General features: G+C 40.1%; 2 protein-coding genes across 2 annotated transcripts; one reads left to right on the top strand and one right to left on the bottom strand.

The window, feature by feature from the left end:
• Window positions 1-2,068: 2,068 nt before the first annotated feature.
• On the top strand, window positions 2,069-14,625 carry LOC133995941 (plasma kallikrein-like). The gene is made up of 11 exons (XM_062435452.1): window positions 2,069-2,251; window positions 2,348-2,504; window positions 2,932-3,041; window positions 3,159-3,300; window positions 3,643-3,761; window positions 3,850-3,982; window positions 4,339-4,445; window positions 4,599-4,749; window positions 4,836-4,930; window positions 14,272-14,431; window positions 14,523-14,625. The coding sequence occupies exons 1-11, from the start codon at window positions 2,191-2,193 to the stop codon at window positions 14,623-14,625; spliced, it is 1,338 nt and encodes a 445-aa protein (XP_062291436.1). The 5' UTR covers window positions 2,069-2,190.
• Window positions 14,626-19,251: 4,626 nt separating this feature from the next.
• On the bottom strand, window positions 19,252-23,035 carry heyl (hes related family bHLH transcription factor with YRPW motif like). The gene is made up of 5 exons (XM_062436261.1): window positions 22,956-23,035; window positions 20,665-20,731; window positions 20,501-20,584; window positions 20,310-20,391; window positions 19,252-20,064 (listed from the first exon to the last, which is right to left on the bottom strand). The coding sequence occupies exons 1-5, from the start codon at window positions 23,033-23,035 to the stop codon at window positions 19,379-19,381; spliced, it is 999 nt and encodes a 332-aa protein (XP_062292245.1). The 3' UTR covers window positions 19,252-19,378.
• Between the last annotated feature and the right edge of the window lie 579 nt (window positions 23,036-23,614).

Here is a 23,614-nt window from a genome sequence, read left to right as displayed (position 1 = left end):
TCTATGCTTATATACAAATACATCACTGTTAAATGAATTCTCATACAAATTTGGTTAAAATAAACTTGGAGCCCTGGGTTAAAGAGATTAAATTATCTTTTGTATCTTTGTTCTTCTTACACACCACTAAATGATCTATCAGTTCAGTGATTTTAAATTAAACTGTAATAGTAACTGTAATAGTAATTATTTTTGTTATTGTTGTAAAGGTGATAGTACTTACTGACAATGTAATATTGAAATTTCAACTTATTAAACCTGTATGTAGAAATGTGATGCCTTTCAAATTGAGTGAAATCACAAAATGAAATGTTTGCACTAATTTTAAAAAAATGTACAGTTTATTTTTGTAAGTAGAAATCCGAGACATTGATTTGAAATATGAACTTTTTAAAATCTAGTTAAATGTAGCTGAGTGTAGTGTTTACCTTTCTGTCAGGCTGACTGGACCAGAGATAACGGGTACAAAACAAGCAATAAGCACTAAAATAGAAAGAAATTAGTCGTACATGTTCAAATCTTTTCAGAGAATCAGATGGTGAATAAATCTTGAATCTGTTGCCACAAGGAAATGTATTCATTTATTTTAAATATAATGTGCATTTTAACATTAATTCATTACGTGCCATTTCATGTTATTTTACAGTCACTGCTGACAGTGCGTTGTTGTGGCTAAGTCATAGAGTAGAGGCAATATTGGGTTAACGTGCAGCTTCTGATTAAAATGATTGAATGAATGTATCTATTGTTCTAACCTTTATGTACTCAGATCACATTTACAGGACATGAATCCGCTTGGACGAAGTTTTACACAAACTCTAGTAAGCTAAATGTTTGGCTATAGACACACGAGATGAAAAGGGTAAACAGTAAGTGAGTGAAGAGGAAATAATTTTATGGAGCCTAGAATGACAATTGTCTCTCATCAGGCTGTATTTCCCCTCCTTTCTGCTCTGGTTAACAAAAAATGATCCAGATCTTGTTTGTAGTTCTGCAGTGGAATGAGTTACCCAGCTCCACATGGTCTGCTGACTCCCTTGGCGCCTCCAAGTAACATCTCAACTCTTCCGTGAACACCTCAACACTTTTTTAGCACATTGTCGATTGTTGCACCTTTTTCTTGCTGCTTTTAGTGTTTCTTATGCACTTGGCTACTTCCAGTTGTATCTTATTTAATAATTATATTTATATTAAAAAACAACAAAAACAAAAACACAAGAAAAAGTCTTGTGTTCTTTCTTGTTGCACTTGTGTCTGGTCAGCTACTTAAGAATTTGAACCACAATACTGTCCCCTAACACCCAGCCTGGTCTCACCAAATTCTGTAAATAACACACAGTTTATTAAGTCATTTTGTATGTTATGTAAATAGTGCCAATCGTTTGTGTATTTGACTCCTTAAAAACCATATAACAACTCAATATAAACACAGAACATATTAAGTACTACAATCAGTTGTATTTTGGTTTGAAAACCATCATTTTTGAAAAAAGTATTCTGTATAACATAAATATTTCATATTTTGTGACAACCCAGACTGCTGAAAAACTGATTGATTGACTATTCAGTGACTAATGGTAGCTATACTAGATCGGACAGACCTTTTCCCTCAATATACTTTTATGCATTTAGAGGGGCAACTTGGACTGGACAGGTATGGTGACCATATTGATGCATCGATACAATGACTAACAATGCCCAATATGGCATCTATGTGTATCTATGCTGACTGACTGGCTGACTGGCAGGCTAAATTCACAACATGAGAGAAAATACAGACTCCATCTGTATTTTCTGATTGATTTTGTTCTTGATTTCTCAACCTTTTGTAACCTATAGATGAGATAAGACATCTTTATTTATCCAGAGTTGGTTTTTCAGTAACCCCTTGCTATCCAATACAAATGAACAGGTGTTCAAAAATGGTAAAATATAAAGCAAATGTTTGCCTTGTCTTTGTTTATTCACCACAAAGAGCCAATGTGTCAGACATCAGCTGACAGAAGCACTGGTGCTATTTATACTTCAATTCAGCTGTGCATCTGCATACTGCCAGCCAATCGCTGAATGTATCAACAACCAGTCATGCAAATCGAGCAAAAGTATAAATGAGTGAGATGCAACAGATGCAGAAACATCTCTTCGATTGCAGCTGTTTGAATAATCACAAGTAGCTTCAAAATTGAGGAGATGGGAACACTTTTCATCTTGGTGGGTCTGATCTACCTCTGTGGTCTCTCCTTTACTCAAGGTAATACATATACTGTTTTACATACTCATCACTTACTCATTGGATGCAATCTATGTGTGTTTATATCCACATGTAACTGTGTGTGTATCTCCTCAGAATGCAGCCGGGGGCTTCTAAAGGACACTGATTTCCCAGGAAATGACATACAAATTCTCCGCTCACCTGATGCTGAGCATTGTCAACTGCTGTGCACCCAACACCCCTCTTGTCTTTTCTTTGCCTTCATTCGACCGGACTCGACCACAAATAAAGGGTATAAAACAAGCAAGAGACACTGAAGTAAAAACTTATTAAAGACTAAAGTTAAGATATAAATTGAAACTCAAAATCATAGTAATAGCTTTTATTGTATTTTTTGAAGACGTTGGCTCAGTGTGACAATCTCTTAGAGCAAAATGCTGCACTCCTAATTTGGGCAAAATGAGAACATCTTTATCAAATTCTATAATGCATCATAGATCAGCAAATTTATCAGAACAGTTCACTGGATCAGTTGGGGTACAGTGGCTCCACTGGTGCCTCCAGATATGTGATCATACTGACATGCTCAGGCTTTTTCTGCCCTTTATATGAACTTAATTTGATTAGAGTCACAACTTGTCTTACCACAGCTACCTTGAAGCCTACTTGTATTTATTGTATTTGTCACTTGCTAATCTCACAGCCTCTCTCTCCACCAGGTACTTCTACTGCTACCTCAAGTCCACTCCCTCGAAACAGCCCAAAGTTCGGATTTCACAGCAGGGTATCACCTCTGGCTTTTCTCTCAAACCCTGTCACCCAGACCCAAGTAGGCACACAACCATTTAACCATTAAACCAGTATTGAAATCACCAGTTAATTACTGATGTGTTGTGAAACTCTCCTTATCTCTTTCTGTCTGTTTGTTGGGCCATCTGTCTGCCAGGACCTTGTCTGCCTCATGTGTACGACAAGGTGGACTTCCCATATTCAGACTACCGAACATTGTTCACAGCCGACTATCAGGAGTGTCAGCGAGCCTGCACACATGACCCTGGCTGTCAGTTCTTTGCTTTTATTAAGACCAGGTAAAGATTTCATGATACATGCTTTTAAGGAGAGTTAAGCCTCAGTGGGCAAGGTATGTTTTTTAGCCATTTAGTCATTTCAGGCAGAAACAGAGACAGGGGTTTATAGTAACACTTAAATGCCTTTCTGCAGCATCTCACACCACTGAGCCTCACCACTACTGCTGGCAACTAAGAGGCTTCAATTCAGCATTTTGGCCTCTTCTGCTAGTCCAAGGAATCAAACTGGCAACTTTGATCTCACTATTCATTTGTACTTTCCCACTGAGGTTTAATTCAGCCAGTGAGGAGGCCGAGTCAGTTGATGGCATTCTGTAATGTTATTTCTCCATCTGTGTTTAGCTATAAGTGCTGGCTGAAAACCACCTGGACAGTACCAACGATTCCCCTGATAAAGGCAAAGTTGGGGGTAATATCTGGATTCTCACACAGGATTCAAACATCTGAATACTTTGAAACAGGTAATCGTTAACGTTACTTGCAAAAGTTGTAGCAACATCTTGCACTATGATGTATTTCCTTTCTCATTGTACTGCTTGTTTTATACAGCATGTCAGGGCAAGCTCTTTCCAAGGACTAACATCCCAGGACATGACATTGTGGTACTGCCTGCTGCCTCTCCTGAACACTGTCAGACACTGTGCACGGCTCATCCACTCTGCACCTACTTCTCTTATGTCAGGTAGGGTGTGTTTTTGAGTATGTGTGTAGTCTGTAGTGAGTTTTGATTAGGGTAGTTATACATATTTGACATATCCTGCAAGTGAGCCTATATTTTCTGAATTGACAGAAAATAGCAAAGTTAAACCTTCAATCTGATGTTGAATCAAGAAGTACTTTTTACAGCATGATGTTAACAGCTACAACTAACAATATGGACTTTGCTTTCTCAGATATTTTGTGAAATTATTCTTCTATTTAGCGAACAGGCGAAGGTTACCAAATGCTGACTGTTACTTTAAGACAGACTTCAAAAATGTAAAATAGTGAACATTTATACCTGCATTTACCCAAGTTTTAATTTCATAATGTCTCCAGTCATCAATTTACATGTTACCTGAAGAAAAATGAACATGTAATGGCACGCAGACCTCAAGGAGGAATCACATCTGGGCTACCAGCACGCTTCTGTCAGCTGGATAACAGTATGTACCACCAATCAAATTTGTTACATCAAGAACATTTTAAATCATTCAACAAATATGAATGTGTGCCCATGTATACGATAGGTTCATTGCTAATAGGGAGTTTCCATAGTTCAGCCAGCTAAATGTAACTGTATTCCTCTCTGCGGACAGGCTGGATTAAGAAGACCTATGCAGGAGTAGATTTTCAAGGTTCCGACATTCGCCATCTTCTGGTGAATGATGTTGAGACGTGCCAGAGAACCTGCACTGCTGATCCTAACTGCCAGTTCTACACCTACGTCACCAACAGCAGTCCTTGGAGGTACAGTATACCATATGAATATATGTAAACATGCACACAGACAACTTGTCACTGATTATGCTGTTGTTGTTGTTTTTTCGTTCAAGGCACCGCTGCTATCTGAAGCGTGCCATCACCATGCCAGCTCCTCCAGTGATTAGCAAAGTTGACAATAATGTGTCTGGCTTCTCCCTGAGAAACTGCCAATAAAAATTGTTGGAATCCAACTGTTTCAACAAACAGGCATTGACATAAACATATGATCACCATATAATCAATGTACTTCATGTACTATGTAATCCAATAAAAAATTACAGCAGCATACAAACTGTGTAAATGACTTTACTTACATGTAACACTTGACATGTTTTCTCACTTCACTGTCAAACTATTTATTTTCTTTCCCCTCCTTCAAATAGGGATTCATACGCTTCAGCTGAGACATTTGTCATCCATACTGTGTAATATGTAGTTATTTATTGCCTTGAGCTGGTTGAATGTTTTATATAATTTGTGACAAAATCATTAAAACAAACTTTTATGATGTGTTTTTTTAAGTCATGTATTGACAGGGCAGTCTTTTAGCCCACTTTCAATATAAAGTTCATATATGTGTACAGTACTGTACAAAAGTCTTAGGCCACCACCATCATACAAACAGAAAATACAGGAAATATGTACACAAAATATAGCATTTATTATTAAATACTATTAATTGAGGCTCCATTCCATTTAGGTTTTGGAGAGCCAGGTTCCTGCTATTGCTCCAGTGTAAGAGGAGGTCTGAATACTTACAAACTTTAGCCTATAGAAGCTGTTTTCTTTTCTTTTTTTTAATACTGCATGCACATTTCCTGTATTTTTGGTTGTATTCTAAATAAGAGACTGAGAAATAATTATATATGGTCATTATAGCATTGCTAAAACAATAAATCTTATGGTGGCCTAAGACAGAGTGGACTGTGTGTCTTCGGCCCCCATTATCTGTAAATAGCAGGAACATCTGTCAAATTCAGTTAAAAATCTGACATTTCCACATCATGTTTTTCAGCTGACACACCTCAAAGTCACTCATCACTTTCCTTATAGTCCGCAGATATACAGACTATGCAAAAGTCTTAGGCCACCATTAGATGCTACAATGCTATAATGACCATATATAATTAATTCTCAGTCTCTTAATCAGAATACAACCAGAAAAATGTGTATGCAGTATTAAAAAAAATAGAAAAGAAAACAGCTCTATAGGCTAAGCAAGTATTTAGTGTGACCTCCCATTACACTTGAGCAATAGCAGGAACCTGGTTCTATTAAACCTAAATCGAATGGAACCTTAATTAATAATAATATTGAAATAAAAGCAAATGTTACAGTTCAAGACACAAATAATCCAACAAAATATTCAACCGAAGTAGGGAGTGGGGAGAAACTCACAGTAGAAATATTCTCTCGTTTCTCTCTTCTCCCTCCATACCATATAATGTGGCAAAGTTTAAACTTTGGATGACAATTCTTTCACACACACACACACACACACACACACACACACACACACACACACACACACACACACACACACACACACACACACACACACACACACACACACACACACACACACATGGACAGGACTACCCTTTTTTGTTTACAGCAAGAAAAAACAGTGAAAATATTTTAAAAAAGATTAAAAATCTGTTGTGTTTTTATATCTGTCCAATGCTTCACAATATTTCATTTTTATGGATGCACTTTAGTAAATTAATCATATTTCTGGTGTGTGATATCACATGGCTGCTCTATCTGTAGGTTCCTGAAGATGCAGTACAAATATTTAGATAGCCAGAGGATGTAGAGCGGCAGATTGACCAAGAGAGGGAGCTCTCACACTGACAGAACATGGTAGCGGTGGTAAGGTCAGCTGAACCAGATACAGCATAATAGAATATTAGCAACAGTAAAGATACCAGCATATAACAAGGACAGGGGAGTCTTGACATTTCTATGAGTGGTGACTCCAAAAATGACATTATAAATGGAATAATCAATCACTTATTCAAGCTCCACAAAATGATTTACATTTTAATCAAAAAAGAGTAAAACAGATGTATATATATCAGCAGCCTTCAGTGCTTATATACAAATATATATCATTGTTAAATGAATTAACATACATATGGTGTTTTGAAAGTCCAGTTAATATTGTGTTAATGAGCTGTTACAACTCTTTTCTGTCTTTTCTTTTTGTCAGTAGCTTTCTCAGTTTTTAGCCAAACACTGAAACCAACTTCATTTTCATCTGGATCTCCTCACAATACATGCAGGTTTTAGATCTTGCAATATGACACAATGACCTTCTCCCAACACATGCACAACGTCAAGTTTTTAAATAAAAGTGTGTCCCATCTGGCTCTGATACGTCTACTCATGACTTCTCAGGATTAACTTCACCGAATGACCGAACATCAAACATAAAAATATATCCACCTTCCCATAGATACTGTATGCATTTTTAAATTGTAAGCAGGGGCAGTTGAGCAATGTAAGGAAGGATAGAGTAGAGAGAGTAGTATCTCAAAGGGGAAATTTGACGTACAGACAAGAGTTAATAATAACAAACTACGAACACATAATGTGTAAATAAAGACTGAATAAATAAATGAACCAGTCATGGAACGGAGGCAATATTGTGTTAAGGTACAGCTTCTTATTAAAATCCCAATGTATCTGTTATTCTAACCTTTATGTACTCAGATCGCATTTACAGAACATGAATCCACTTGGGAAAAGTTTTAGACTAACTCTAGTAAGTTAAGTGTTTGGCTGTAGACACACGAGGTGAAAAGGGTAAACACTAATCAAGGGGGAGGAACTAATATTACAGAGCTTAGAATGACAATCCTTTGTCACTCATCAGGCTGTATATTTCCCCTCCCCATTACAGTGGCCATATAACAACTCAATATGAAACAGAATATACTAAGTTCAGTAATTACAAATTACTGGGTCAAATTGTATTTATTGCAGTAATATTAGCTTACTTTGAATTCGCATTTAATTGTATTTTGGTTTGAAAACCATCATTATTGATTAACAAATTATTCTGTATGACATAAATAATTATTTTGTAACAACTCAGACTTCTGAAAAATGTATGACTGGACTGGACAGATATGAAGACCATGTTGATGCATCAATACAGTGACTAACAACTCCCAGTGTGGGATCTACATGTATCTATGCTCGCTAACTGGCATGCTAAATTCACAGCTGGAGACATCTGTCATCACGTGATCTCTCCTCTGTTACCTGGACTCCATCAGTATTTGCTGATTGATTTTGTTCTTGTTTTTAACCAATCTTTTGTAATCTATAGTTGTGTTAATCTTTATTTATGTGCAAAGCAATTTTTCGCCTTAACTTTGTTTTTTTCACTACCAAAAGCAATGTGCCTATCCATCACTCAGGTTCAAATCAGTTCACACTGCCGTGGTAGAATTTGTGTCTCACTCTGTCTGTCTACTGAGGTATAAATTATTTTATGTTCAACATTCAGAGACATGAGATGAGTGACATCAAACATAAAAATATATCCACCTTTTGGTAGATACTGTATGCATCTTTAAATTGTAAGCAGGGGCAGTTGAGAAATGTAAGGAAGGATAGAGTATAGCTTAAGTATCTCAGAGGCGAAATTTTGACTTACTGACAAGAGTAAATAATAACAAACTGCAAAAACATAATGTGTAAATAAAGACTGAATAAATAAATGAACCAGTCATGGAACAGAGGCAATACTGTGTTAAGGTGTAGCTTCTGATTAAAATCACAATGGATGTATCTGTTATTCTAACCTTTATGTACTCAGATCGCATTGACAGGGCATGAATCTGCTTTGAAAAAGTTTGACACTAGGTGAAAAGGATAAGCACTAATCAAGGAGGAGGAACTAATATTACAGAGCTTAGAATGACAATTCTTTGTCCCTCATCCCTCATTGACTTTTTTCTTTTCTTGACTGGACCAATGTGTAACTGGGTTTTGGTACTTTGACTAACTTTGGGTATGTTGCACTGCATTGGTTTTGATTAAGTGAAACATGGCCTCTTCAGTGGAGGATTTTGTGGAGTCTCCTTCTGAGGAGCAGTGTACTAGGAACCAGCTTTTGAAAATTGCTGAGCACTATAAAATTGATGTTCCTGATCAGTAGCAGTCCCTGATATGAGCGAATTGGGCAAGCGCCCAGGGCGGCATTTTGTCATGACTCATGGAGGGCGGCACAAGCTCTTCAAAAACTTTTTTTTTTGAAGAGTGGTTTTCTTTTATTTGTCAAGTCAATCTATCACTGTGTGCCGGGGAATTGGCAAATTGGCGCTTCTGTTGTGCACGCACCCCTGCTTGCTGAGATGGTGCCGTACGCACAGAAGCTGTGAGAGAAGGGGGGGTGGGGGGGATCCACTTAATAGAGCAATACTAATATGGGATAATACATACATAATATGGAATTAGTGGGCTAAAGTCAGTCACACCTCGACTTTCTTCCAAATAACGCACATTTCATTCATAATATTATAAATACAGGCCTATAGTTCAGGCACATTTTTATTTTTCTGGGTTGTGTGAAATGGCAAAAAAATAGGTAAGCAGAGAGGAGCTCTTCAAAGCTCAAGTTGATAAAATCATACCTGAGGTCAACCATGTCCCAGGAACGTCTAACTGGCCTTGGCATCATTAGTATCAATCATGAAATAGGGGAGAAGATTTCATATGATGACATCATTTGACGATTTTGCATCAAGGAAGGCCAGAAGGGTTAGGTTTTAGTTGGCTTTGTGCCATTTAAACTGTGTGTTTGCTGTTGTAAATGCAATAGTGTAAGAATTAGATTCTCTTCAGTGTGTTTTCCCATTGTGTAAGAAGGATTAGTGCTATTAAGAATATGTATTCTCTATTTTATTTGTATTATATTATTATTGCTTTCTGCTCCCCTACATTTCTGATTGTATATATTTTTGGCATATAATATGTATAGTGGTATGTATTGTATAGTTATGGATGTCCTTGTGGTTCTCTAAGTTCTGGTAACTTATACAGTCATAGTTTGTGCAGAATTGTGTTCGTTGTCTTGTGGCAATATTGGAAGGGGTGATTGTGCACTTTAAATAGTGTGAGGGGAGTCTCGCCCAGGCCGTCATTCAAGCTAGAACCACCACTGTTCCTGATAAAAAACTGAAACAATAAAAGACTGTGAACTGCTGTAAAACTGCTGGATGAAAGTATATTGGTAAGTGAGGAAGTGACTCAAAAGCCTGTGGTTTCACAGTGTCCTTTAACCTTTGAACAACAAAAGGAACTTCTATTGTTGCAATTGGAGCATGAGAGACTTAAGCACGACAGACAATTTGAAATGGAGGTGTTGAGGTAAAAAACTGAAATGCATATACTTGAGGTGCAACTATATAGGCTTGATTTGATTAGGGAAGGAAAATTGGCAAATGAGGGATCTGTCCAAAGAAAATGTCAATATGAATTTGATGTTGGTCCCAAAATTCACAGAAACGGATCCAGACTTCTTCTTTTCTGTTTGCGAGGGTTGCTGAGTCCAGGGGATGGCTGGATGAGGATTGTACTCTCCTCCTCCAATGTGTGTTCACTGGTAAGGCACAAGAGGCCTATGCTGCTCTCTCACACTGAGATTGTATGACTATGTTAAGGCTGCAGTTCTGAGAATGTATTAGTTGGTTCCTGAGGCCTATAGGCAGTGCTTTAGAAACTTCAGGAGACCAGATGCTCTGACACATGTTGAGTTTGTTTATGGTCTTGAGACTCGGTTTCATCGATGGTGTATGTCAGCTGGTGTTAAAACATTTGCGGAGTTGTGTAATCTGGTGATTCTTGAACAGCTTAAGAACTGTGTGCCTAGTATCACTGCCACTTATCAATGAAAGGAATCCCTAAGACTCATGATGCTGCTGTTCTGGCTGACAAATACATTATAACACATAAGTCTACATTTACGGACATTGTACCAGGAAGTCTACATTTACGGACATTGTACCAGGAAGTCTACATTTACGGACATTGTACCAGGTGACACTGATTCTGAATCCTTCCCATGCCTCTTTTAAAAGTAATGGAGGAGGATTGGGGTTGGTTTCCAGTAGCTGTGAGTGTCAGCCTTGGAAAAAATCTATTTCTAGCCATACTTGTAACTACTGCCGGCGCAAAGGACACTGGAAAAGTGAGTGAACTGCACTTAAAGCTAAGTCTGAGTCCATTCGTGGATCTGTGACGTCCAGCGCTTTGGCTGCGCCTGTGCGCAAAAACAGTTTCAATAGCTTCTGGGGAAGAACAGATCAGATTACTCTGCATTTATTTCACAAGGGTTTGTCTCTCTTCTGGGGTCAGATGAGAAGGTAGCTGTGACCATTTTGAGAGATACTGGTTCTTTGGTCTCTTTTACATGAAAGTTTGTGTTGCCTTTTTTTGCTGTTACCAACATAGTTAGTTGTTTTGTCTGTTGGATGGGTTTGGTTCCTCTTTTTGCCCCACTCCACAAGGTGAACCTGAACTTTGGTTTAGTTCCCGGTGACGTAAAATTACACTTCGGGCCTGAACCTCCACTTGAAGGGGTAGATATTATCCTTGGTAATGATTTAGCTGGTAGTCGTGTGGCCAGATGACACAGTTGGGGATATTTCTGAACAACCTTATAGCTTGTCATCTTCACAGCGTTCTGTGGTTGAGCCAGGGAGGGTCCCAGCCTGTGCTGTCTCTCGGGCTATGAGCAAGAAAGACCCTGACCTCTCCCAGGAAAAAGAACCTGAAGTTCTCCCTCCTGCTTTGTACGTGCCTGCACCTTTGTCACCTGATTGTGTGGTTACTTTTGACCATTTGGATGACTAATTTTTCCACTCTATACTTTCTCCTCAGTGTTGTCCCTTCAGTTTCCCTTAAAAATAATCCTCAGGTACCAGGCTGCAGGGAACTGAGATGAGCGACGATTTGGTGAGTTGTCTTGAGTGTGTCCTTTAGTAGCCAACTGGCTCAGTGGTTTCTTAATTCCCTATGTACTGATATTCATTCATCCAGTTTAAAGGACTGATTGGTTTGTTGCCTATTAAAGTATGCTATATGATTGTGAACATTATTTCTATAGGGTTGTGTGTGTGTGTGTGTGTGTGTGTGTGTGTGTGTGTGTGTGTGTGTGTGTGTGTGTGTGTGTGTGTGTGTGTGTGTGTGTGTGTGTGTGTGTGTGTGTGTGTGTGTGTGTATATATCTTTTGTTTCCCTGCTCTGTCTGGCTGGTCTGTTTGTTTTATTTCTCCTCCTTCCAGGAAGTAGCCAGGTGGATCCAGGGTCATCAGGCTGAAGCGGTTCACCTGGGCTGTGGATCGGGCCTGCTCAGTCTTTCTCTCTGTCTAACAGAAGCAGAACCCTTATTCTTTGTTTGCTTCATTTGGTTATTTTCTAGCACACAACATTTTTGTAAATAAGTTACTTTAATAAATTACTTTGGTTTCGTTAGACTTAAACCTGTGTTCTCCTCCTTGGTTTGTCTGAACCTTGAGCCAGTTCATCACACGAACGCACGCATGCACCCGCGCACGCACGCACGCACGCACGCACGCACGCACACTTACACACACACACACACACACACACACACACACACACACACACACACACACACACACACACACACACACACACACACACACACACACACACACACACACACACACACACACACTGCTTTAATATCAAGCAAGTCATTGGTAAGTATCTTTTCTGGTTAGCAGACAACAGCTGACAGAAGCACTGGTGTTTTTCTTCTTAAACTCACCTTCAGATTGAGATGAAGTTAAATTTTCAGCTATGCTTTGCTCTCCTGCATGCTCACGTGAGTATTGACACTTGCTTGTGTTATCTACACATTGAGTCAGCTGTGCAACGTGGCATTGCCAACCAGTCGCTGAATGTATCAACAACCAGTCATGCAAATCGAGCAAAAGTATAAATGAGTGAGATGCAACAGATGCAGAAACATCTCTTCGATTGCAGCTGTTTGAATAATCTCAAGTAGCTTCAAAATTGAGAAGATGGGAACACTTTTTATCTTGGTGGGTCTGATCTACCTCTGTGGTCTCTCCTTTACTCAAGGTAATACATATACTGTTTTACATACTTATCACTTACTCATTGGATGTAATCTATGTGTGTTTATATCTACATGTAACTGTATTTCCTCAGAATGCAGCCGGGGGCTTCTAAAGGACACTGGTTTCCCAGGAAATGACATAAAAGTTCTCCGCTCACCTGATGCTAACCATTGTCAGCTGCTGTGCACCCAACACCCCTCCTGTAATTTCTTCACCTTCATTGGACTTGATTCAAACATCTGAATACTTTGAAACAGGTAATCCTCAACGTAACTTGCAAAAGTTGTAGCAACATCTTGCACTATGATGTATTTGCTTTCTCATTGTACTGCTTGTTTTATACAGCATGTCAGGGCAAGCTCTTTCCAAGGACTAACATCCCAGGACATGACATTGTGGTACTGCCTGCTGCCTCTCCTGAACACTGTCAGACACTGTGCACGGCTCATCCACTCTGCACTTACTTCTCTTACATCAGGTAGGGTGTGTTTTTGAGTATGTGTGTAGTCTGTAGTGAGTTTTGATTAGGGTAGTTATAAATATTTGATACATGTTGGAAGTGAGCCGATATTTTCTGAGTTGACAGAAAATAGCAAAGTTGAACCTTTAATCATTGATGTTGAATCAAGAAGTACTTTTTACAGCATGATGTTAACAGGTACAACTAACAATATGGACTTTGCTCTCTCAGATATGTTATAAAGTTTATTCTCCTATTTTAGAAGATAATACTATAGATAAATACAACAAAGTTAATTTGCAATACCGGTCCATAGAAGCGATTTCCTGTTCAGCTGCAGCAGAAGGATCATAACAAAAAGAGAGAATTTGGCACCAAAAAGACAAATTTTGTATGATATTGACTTGATTTGACTTATTTCATGGCTGAAACCAAAATATATTTTAGGTGTGGAAAATTATTTTTGACTGCCCAGCTGTGTATTTTTTTCACTTACATTAAATGTGCATTATGAGGGAATGACCAGTATGAATAGGAGCAATGATTACAGCAAGAGAAACATGTGTCGTTGTTCATTTGGGCACTTGACTGTTGCTTTAAGACAGACTTCAAAAACTGAAAATAGTGAACATTTATACCTGCATTTACCCAAGTTTTCATTCATAATGTCTCCAGTGGTTTATTCAAATGTTACCTGAAGAAAAATACAGTTGCAATGCGATTTGACGCTGCTGCAGGACACGTATCTGGGCTACCAGCACGCTTCTGTCAGCTGGATAACAGTATGTACCACCAATCAAATTTGTTACATCAAGAACATTTTAAATCATTCAACAAATATGAATGTATCCGATAGGTTCATTGCTAATGGGGAGTTTCCATAGTTCAGCCAGCTAAATGTAACTGTATTCCTCTCTGCTGACAGGCTGGATTAAGAACACCTATGCAGGAGTAGATTTTTATGGTTCTGACATGCGCCATCTTCTGGTGAATGACGTTGGGTCGTGCCAGAGAGCTTGCACTGCTGATCCTAACTGCCAGTTCTACACCTACGTTACCAACAGATACTCTAACATTGCTATCAGGTACAGTATACCATATGAATATATGTAAACATGCACACACACACAACTTGACTCACTGATTATGCTGTTGTTGATGATTTTTTTGTTCAAGGCGCCGCTGCCATCTGAAGCGTGCCATCACCATGCCAGCTCCTCCAAACATTTCCAAAAATAAAAATCTTGTGTCTGGCTTCTCCCTGAGAAACTGCCAATAAAAATTGTTGGAATCCAACTGTTTCAACAAACAGGCATTGACATAAACATATAATCAACATATAATCAATGTACTTCATGTACTATGTAATCCAATACAATTTTCAGCAGCATACAAACTGTGTAAATGACTTTACTTACATGTAACACTTGACATGTTTTCTCACTTCACTGTCAAACTATTTCTTTTCTTTTCCCTCTTTCATTTTGAAACCTCTTCTCACTGAATTCACAACACAGCCCCTCTCATACCTGCCCACCAGCAGGTCCCCAAGGGATTCATATTCACACGCTTCAGCTGAGACATTTGTCTTCTGTACTGTGTAATATGTAGTCATTCATTACATTGCAGCTGGTTGAATGTCTTATGTAATTTGTGAGATAATCATTAAAACAATCTTTTATGATGTTTGTTAAGTCATACTATTTGAATTCCAACAAAACATTCAACCTAAGTATGAAGCTATCTGTTAAGGAGTTAGCAAGAGACTGAGAAAACAGTGATTTCATGACTGTGGAAATCTTCTCTCCTTCCTCTCTTCTCCCTCCATATCATATAATGTGGCAAAGTCTTAACTTTGGATGCCAATTCTTTCTCTCTCTCACACACACACACACACACACACACACACACACACACACACACACACACACACACACACACACACACACACACACACACACACACACACACACACACACACACACACACACACACACACACACACGATGACCCTGCTGAAAGCCGCAAGCTGAAATGCAGTACAGTACAAAGTACAAACATTGAGATAGCCAGAGGATGTAGAGCGGCAAATTAACCACGAGAGGGAGCTCTCACACTGATAGAACATGGTAGCGGTGGTAAGGTCAGCTGAACCAGATACAGCATAATAGAATATTAGCAACAGTTAAGATACCAGCATATAACAAGGACAGGGGAGTCTTGACATTTCTATGAGTGGTAACTCCAAAAATGACATTATAAATGGAATAATCAATCACTTATTCAAGCTCCACAAATTGATTTACATTTGAATCAAAAGGAGAAAGTAAAACAGAGATGTATATATGTGAGCAGCCTTCAGTGCTTATATACAAATATATATCACTGTTAAATGAATTAACATACCAAAGGATAAATGGACTGTACTTATATAGCGCCTTTCTAGTCTTTTCGACCACTCAAAGCACTTTACACTACAACTCATTCACCTCACACACTGATGGCAGGGGCTACCTCGCAGGGTGCCAACCTGCACATCAGGAGGAAGCTAACCATTTACACACATTCATACACCGTTAGCACAGGAACAGGAGCAATTTGGGGTTAAGTGTCTTACCCAAGGACACATCGTCATGTGGATGAGGCGGGAATCGAACCGCCAATCCACCAATTGAAGGACAACCGCTTTACCTCCTGAGCCACAGCCGCCCCGCTGGTGTTTCTGAAAGTTTCATTCAACTGAACTTTGCCTTTTTCTCATTTGGTGAATTTGTAACTAACCCTGTTAGTCATTCATTGCATTGCAGCTGGTTGAATGTTTTACATCATTGTGACAAAATCATTAAAACAAACCTTTATGATGTGTTTGTATGTCCAAATCCAAATGAATACATTTTTAATGGTGAAGCATCTTTGTCCCTGCAGTTCTACCTTTATTCCTGCACTTGGCAGCAGAGGTTGCTAAATTTAAAAAAAACTACTGCTCCTTTGACTGTGCTTTGTTCATTCTTCTTGTTTTTGGTGTCTTTCATCAAAGTATCAATTCAATCCAGCAACAATGCGGTTAATTATCATTAAGTCAAAGTGAAAGTGCAACAGAATTCAATAAATGTAGTGTGATGGTAATAAAATAGTAGTATAATATCACAGTTAAAATATATATGTACAGTATATATATTTACACACACACACACACACACACACACACACACACACACACACACACACACACACACACACACACACACACACACACACACACACACACACACACACACACACACACACACTGTTATGACCTGGCTGTTATGACCAAAACACCAGGGAGACACACCATGGCAGATGGTTAACAAAATATATTTATTTAAGCCAGAAATAAACCAAATTATATTTGTGCCAAATAAGAGTGTTTATAGGGTGAAGTGTGAACATCAGTGGCATCAGTAATGTATGAGCTGATGATGGGCCTGTGGAGAAGAAGCAGAGGGGAGAAGGTTGACAAGGAGGTGTGAGCTCTCACATAGCCTAGTCATGAATGGAGAAGTGGTCACATATAAGCTACAGGGCACCGGGCCCAGTTACTGCAATCATCCTTCACCTGCAAGGGAGAGGGAAGTTAACCACGCCCACACATGAACCCAAAAGGGCATCACAACACACACACACACGCATGCGGACACACAAGCACACAGACACACAGACACACAGACACACACACACACACACACACACACACACACACACACACACACACACACACATATATATATATACATATACAGTATATACACATATGTATACACAACAGGTTGTTTCTCAAGAAGATGTGTAATCCATTAATGAATAGATCAGCAATTAAGTTTAACAGAAGACATTTTTAATTCTGCTGTAATTTCTCTTACTTATTTCTTTTTCTCTCACATCTGCCCTACTCCTTGCATATTGAAACCCCCCCCCCCCCCCCCCGCCTCAAACATACACGCACTTCCCTCCTTCGTTCTCTGACGTTCCTTCACTCCTTCCTCGCTGCTGCCTTCAGCCTCCCCTCCCCCGTGGGAAACCCATTGCAGTGTGACTGTGGTTGTCCTTCCTGGAAGCTGTGGTGGTGACTCTGGCTCCTCCACTCAGAAGCTAGAATAGTGCCAGCCAGCCTTGTGTGTGTGTATGTGTGTCTATGTTTGTGTTTGGTCTGTGTGCGCGCGCATGCACCCTCCACAAACATTCCACCACCATACCGTCCGTCCGACCACCGGCCGGCCTCGCACGAGAGCCACGCCGCCACTGTGGTTCAGTCCTGACGCCAGCCCTGAAGACTCACATTACACACACACACACACACACACACACACACACACACACACACACACACACACACACACACACACACACACACACACACACACACACACACACACACACACACACACACACACATACACACACACACACACACACACAAAGATATGTATGCACACAAAACACCACATAAACAAAACATTCAGCAAGGCACAGACAAACACACACACACAAACACAAGCACACACACACACACAAGCATACACACCAACACGCATACACACCAACACGCATACACATGCACACTGGGCAGCCAGCACATGAGATTGGCTTAAGCACACACTAGCACACTCACTCAAATAAACAATATGCACTTTGCGGAACACACACATTTTTGGACCACAGACCACAGACATTGCATCCTGAAGTAGATCAAAGCGTTCTCCAGCAGTAAACACACACAAGGCTCTTCTCTGCTCTCTCATCCCTGTGGAGCCGTTTTGGTGAAGCACGGAACAACTATGCTGATCCTCTTGAGAAACAACCCGTTGCAACTGTCATCTATCATTGTTCGGGGTTTCTCGTGCACCCTGCACATACTGGCCAACTCTCTGTGATTCACACCATTTCTCTTCCTGTCCTTTTTAAACCTCCACAATCTTCTCATCTCCCCTTAACCCTGTCCCCTGTCTCCCTCCCACCCTGTTATTGAACGTCTATACCAAATCAGTCACTCAACCACAGCCCTTTAGATCTTTTCCTTTGTTTTTTCGTCTCACGGTCTCTCTCCATCTCTCCATCCCTCCATCCCTCCCTCTTGCTCTCTCTCTTAGTGTCTGTCCATTGTTGAGGAGACAGTGGCGCAGACAAACAGGGAGAGAAGATATCCACTGGTGTACCACAAGATTGGAGAGAAAGAATGGCAGAGAGACAGCGGAGGAGAGGAAGATACATAGACTGATATGAGGGTAAAGTTAATTACAGGGGACTGCCAATTAGAGGGCGAAGTGATGGGTCTGTTTGTCTCACCGCGGCATCCCAAAAACATCACCAGCTCCCACCATGTTTATCCTCTGCAGCCACAAGACCACAGCTCCCATCAGCCGTCACTGGAGACAACTCAGATACCGAGGGGGTTACGGCTGGGGAACATGCAAGCAGTGTTTGCAGACAAGGCTAATATGGATAAGTGGGTAACAAGTCATTTTCAGTCATTCCTTTGCCATTGTTGATAACAGATCATTTACAGCTGCAATTACATGTTTGCATTTGGTTATACAGTCAGGAAATAGACACAGTAAAAACATGACCAAAGGTAAAGGCACTTAGTCTTTATAGAGATGTTTTCAAGACATTCTTTGTCCATCAGACAGAATTGGAAAATGTAATCAAATGTATAAATGATTTGGAAAGTAAAACAAATATCACAGTTAAAAGATCAGTAAAAACTCAGCGTCACTCTCTGTCATCAGTCAAGCAAGATCACAAACATGATTTTATTCAAATGTTCCATTCCTTCACATTCCCCCGCACTATTCTCCATTCTTCCTTTATACATTACTGTTTGTGATTATCTGAAACATCACCCATAGTCGGATATGGCTTTTAGAGTCTCTAAAAAGAGACAATCATCAAATGTTCAATATTTCTTTCTCCAAAGGTTTCGTACTTGCTACATGGTGTGCTCCATGTCCACTGTACAGAGTTCATTTGGAAAACAAAACCAGAGTTGACCCTCAGAAAGCTCCGATTTCAGTCCCCCATCCCTGGGCCGACTTGGCTGATCCGCTCAAGCCCCTGCGCTGGGCTGTGGGAGACCCCATAGGTGCAAAAGGCCTGAAAGAAATTTGCGGAGGGGCAGAGGACGATGAAGTGGAAGAGGAAGCGGTGGTAGAAGAAGAAGAAGAAGAGGAATGGGTAGGGAGAGGAAGAGGTGAGGCTCTGGAGGCACTGTGAGGGGACGCCTGGGTCGGTCTGGAGGGGGCCAAGGCCGGGGACGCCGCTAGGGAAGGCACCCTGTGGATGGTGGCCAGAGCTGTTGGGGCGAGCAGCGGTGGTACGCCCTGCTGGCAGCCGGCCAGGGGAGCGAGGCGTAGGGAGGCAGGCGACGGGTAGCTCCCCAGCAGGGCTAAATCCCTTCGCCCACTGGGGAAAGGGGATGAGGAGGCTGGCGAGGTGGGGGAGATCTGAGCGAAAGATGCCCAGGGCCAAGGAGGGAAGGGCAAGGTGGAGGCCGGTGCTGATTGTAGGAGGAGAGGGTCTAGCTCGCTTGCGCAATGGGAGAGGTGGGAGACAAGGCGGGCTCCTATAGGATCCGGAGACTCCCCTTCAAGGGAACTGAGGTACCGCACCACCTCCCCAACACACTCTCTAAAGCCCAAAGTCCTGTAGTCGACTGCCAGAGCTCTCGCATCAAAGTAACCTGAGAAGGAAAAATACTTTAGTCACGCACTGAAAAGTAGTGATGGAATGCAGTTTGACGTGACAAATATTCCGTGTGCTTTTTGTCTTGTCCGAAATAAGAGCACAGAAAATAGTTCCCTTTGTCTGCTATGTGTTATTAAATGGTGTTTTAGATATTTCCTGGCATCATTTCAAGAGCTTCATCTTCTATAAAAAAAATAAAAAATTCACAAAGAACAGAAAAAGCAAACTCAAAATTCCCACCTTTTCCCCCCATGGCATGCAGGAGTTTGAGATGGTCCACAGTCATTTGAAGAATCTCTGCTTTCTCCAACTTAGATGAGCCCTGAGGAGAAAATGATCAATGTTTTATTCAATAAAGTGTGGATTTAGAGGGCAGTTTTATTGCTTTGTTGTAAAATTATGAAAAAAAAAAAAAATCCCTTTAAGTTTACCTGTTTCTCAAAAGCGCTGGGCACCAGTCTCCTCAGTTCTGACAGGCTGTGGTTGATCCGGTCCCTGCGCCTCTTCTCTATGATCTACACAACAAGAATGGCAGTCAGTGCCAACCAAAAAGACAGGACTATTAAGTTAAGACCCAAGGCTATTATCCACTCACCCCTCTTCTCTTCTTTCGGGCCAGGATCTGTGAGGCACTGCCAGGGGACATGGACCCGGTGACTGGGCTGTACCATGGATATAGAGAGAGAAAGAGAGAGGGAGATGGTATTGGCAAAGAGAGAAACATGGTAACTTTGATTCTCCTGCATATTGTTATTATTACCCTCCCTAATATGACACAGAGGCAAGATGGCACATAAGCTCCCTTCAATCGAATTAGTTTTTTGGGCACAGAAAGGCATAGGAGTGCCTGGGAGAGGAGGGAAGAGGAGATTGTTTTTGGTTTAATGCGTTTCTGGACATTAGTCTCAGTGAAATGACATGCTGTTCTCCTTTCCATCTGAGTGAAAGCACTTTTAGAAAGATGATTATATAGCCCTGCGGCGATGCTTTCGCTCGCATGGGGCTCCAACATGCAGCATGGGATCTGCGCTCCTCAGAGTACAGTCACTCAATGTGGATTGTGTTTGTTTGTGAACTCTCATCTTACAGGCCTGAAAGAGCCTGACAGCTTTGGAGTTTCCTTCAAACTGCCCCAGCAGAGACTTATTGCATTTCTATTAGATTTTAACATGAAGGCTGCCAATTTAGCTGTGTGTTTTTGTTTAGATTTATGTTTGATGGCGCTGACTTGAAAAGGCGGCACTGTCTTCTGTTTGCATGTCACACAGCAATTTGATTAATCCAAACTGTCTTAAGTGTTACTGGCTTGCCGAGTGCTTGTGATGTAACCGGTGTTGCTGTGAATGTGTTTTTGTAAGCTGCACATGCACATGTTACAAATAAACTACAATAATTATTCTATTTGATTCACATATACTTCATGTCAGCCAAGGAGCTTGACAAATTCACCTAAAACACAAAATGGTATAATCGAGCGTGTGAAGTGTTAAGAGTCATTTTACCCCTTACTATACTTTTATTTAGGAAATTTTCCGCAACACTGAAAGTAATGGGCCACAGTTGGCGTGATGGGATTTTTCCCTTTCATTTAAACTTGTTTTAGTTATTACTACTGACTTTTATCTGTATATTCTTTAAATAACTACATATATTATTATTCTCTATATTAATAAAACAATATGCATACAATTGTAATTAATACATAGCTATATGAATCAAATGAATTTCAATCTAATTGAACAAAATGTCAGAGGACAGAGTAAAGTCTGAGTCTGTAAAAGATTCCCACATTGATTAAATCATATAGAGCTAAAAAAAATAAAAATAAAAGCTTTTGAAATTAAATGTAATATCTGTATTTCTGACAATGAATTATGTTAATCATATAATCAAAAAAACTATATTTAATTTCACTTTATTGTCATATTGAAAAGTGAAAGTATAATACAATGTGTACAATGTTACTATATTCACTCACAAATTGTGTGCCCCAAATGTTCCAAAATAATGCTAGTAGACAATATTTTTTTTGTTACATGGGATAATGAACCCTAACCCTAACCCTAACCCTAACCCTAACCCTAACCCTAACCCTAGTTTATATAAGTTGGTATAGCAATAATTTGCTATTATTAATTAAGAAATTCAAATGACTGTGACAGAAAGAAAGAAGTATTTGATTAAGACTTGTTTTTGTCATGAACTGGTATTTTGTCACAATTAATCTTCTATATAATATGCATTTATTTACTAAGAATAAAGGATCAGAAAATGTATAATAATTTCAGCCACTGTCTCAGACATGACAGGCCTCACATTATGCTGAACCAATAACCTACTTATTTTAATGCATGTCATGCAGGCAATGACTATTAAGAACCCATACTCACATTTAAGAAGGGCAAACATGACAACGGTTTATACAGAGAGAAAATATTATAAATATATATTTCTGAATGAGTTCATAAGAGATTTTCTGCCATAAGCCTGAGACAAAGTTACACACTTTAAACTGACAGCTCAGGTTTGTTGGAAGGTGTTTTCAAACTTAATCTGCTGATGTTCAGTAATTTAAAAAAATTGTCAAACATTTAAAAAAGTCACTACAGGCCCTTTTTTTCTGGATGCAAAAACTTTTTAAAGACGTGTCACTGGTGTGGCACTAAACCACATCAGCGACTCAGACTTAAACTGACACTTTTCCTGCAGTCTTTCCACTTTCATCTCCATGTCAAAATGCCTGTAAAGCCCACAGTTTACAGACAAATATACTTAGACCTAATTTGTCTGGAGCTACTAATTACAACTGGGTGCCGTATCATTTTCCTTTAAAGTCTGATTGAAGGCCATGTGTTATAATCTCAGGAGCGGTTGTCTGAGGCTCACCAATAGCCGTCTTCTTGTCCCACGTCAATAAACTCGTCTGTGTCCGAGTCAGGGGAGCTGTAGTCGTGAGGTCTCTTCATCTCTCTGCTCCTTCCTCCCTGGCCGGACTGATGGATGGATGACGGGCTGATGGAGTCTGGTGATCCGTTTTCTCGGCACACACAAGATCGTCTCCCCTCTAGATGAAGAGCTCACCCTGTGTGCCCCTCACTCTCTGTTACTCTTGCGATGTTACTTATAAAAGCCTTGTTGTCCTTAGTTACTTCTTGTCACTTGTGTGTGTTTTATTTTTTTTAGTGGTTCTTCGGCGCATGTGTCTTCTGTCCTTTCTTCTGTGAGTCTGCGGTGCCACTTGATCGACCCCCAAGGGCCCGTGACAACTAAGAAAATTCACAAGCTGCTTTAGTCTTTTACTCTATCATTGGCATCCAATCATAGTCTCTCTGTCTCTGTCTCTCTCTCTCTCTCTCTGTGTTATTTCTCTCTTGGCTCTCTCTCTCTGTCACAGCCACCCAATGACAAAATAGGACTTTGGCAGTTGGGGCAGGGTTGCCAGTTTTGGCTCCCCCGCCTCCTCTCTATGTCCCTCCTCCCTCCCTTTAATCTGCCCTTCCCTGGCTTGTCACCATCCTTCCCTCCCTCCCCCTCCCCCTCCAACC

The sequence above is a fragment of the Scomber scombrus genome, chromosome 16 (genome assembly GCF_963691925.1).
Source record: "Scomber scombrus chromosome 16, fScoSco1.1, whole genome shotgun sequence".
NCBI classification, from domain to species: Eukaryota; Metazoa; Chordata; class Actinopteri; order Scombriformes; family Scombridae; genus Scomber; species Scomber scombrus.
This window is presented reverse-complemented; position numbering and strand designations above follow the sequence as displayed.

Coding starts and splice junctions, on each gene's coding strand:
- LOC133995941 (XM_062435452.1), top strand. CDS start 2,191: ATGGGAACACTTTTCATCTTGGTGGGTCTGATCTACCTCTGTGGTCTC. Junction 3,983..4,338: donor ACCTACTTCTCTTATGTCAG/GTAGGGTGTGTT, acceptor TAATGTCTCCAG/TCATCAATTTACATGTTACC. Junction 4,931..14,271: donor TGGCTTCTCCCTGAGAAACT/GCCAATAAAAAT, acceptor CTCTGCTGACAG/GCTGGATTAAGAACACCTAT.
- heyl (XM_062436261.1), bottom strand. CDS start 23,035: ATGAAGAGACCTCACGACTACAGCTCCCCTGACTCGGACACAGACGAG. Junction 20,732..22,955: donor GGACAAGAAGACGGCTATTG/GTGAGCCTCAGA, acceptor TCCATGGTACAG/CCCAGTCACCGGGTCCATGT. Junction 20,392..20,500: donor CCAGCGCTTTTGAGAAACAG/GTAAACTTAAAG, acceptor TTTTCTCCTCAG/GGCTCATCTAAGTTGGAGAA.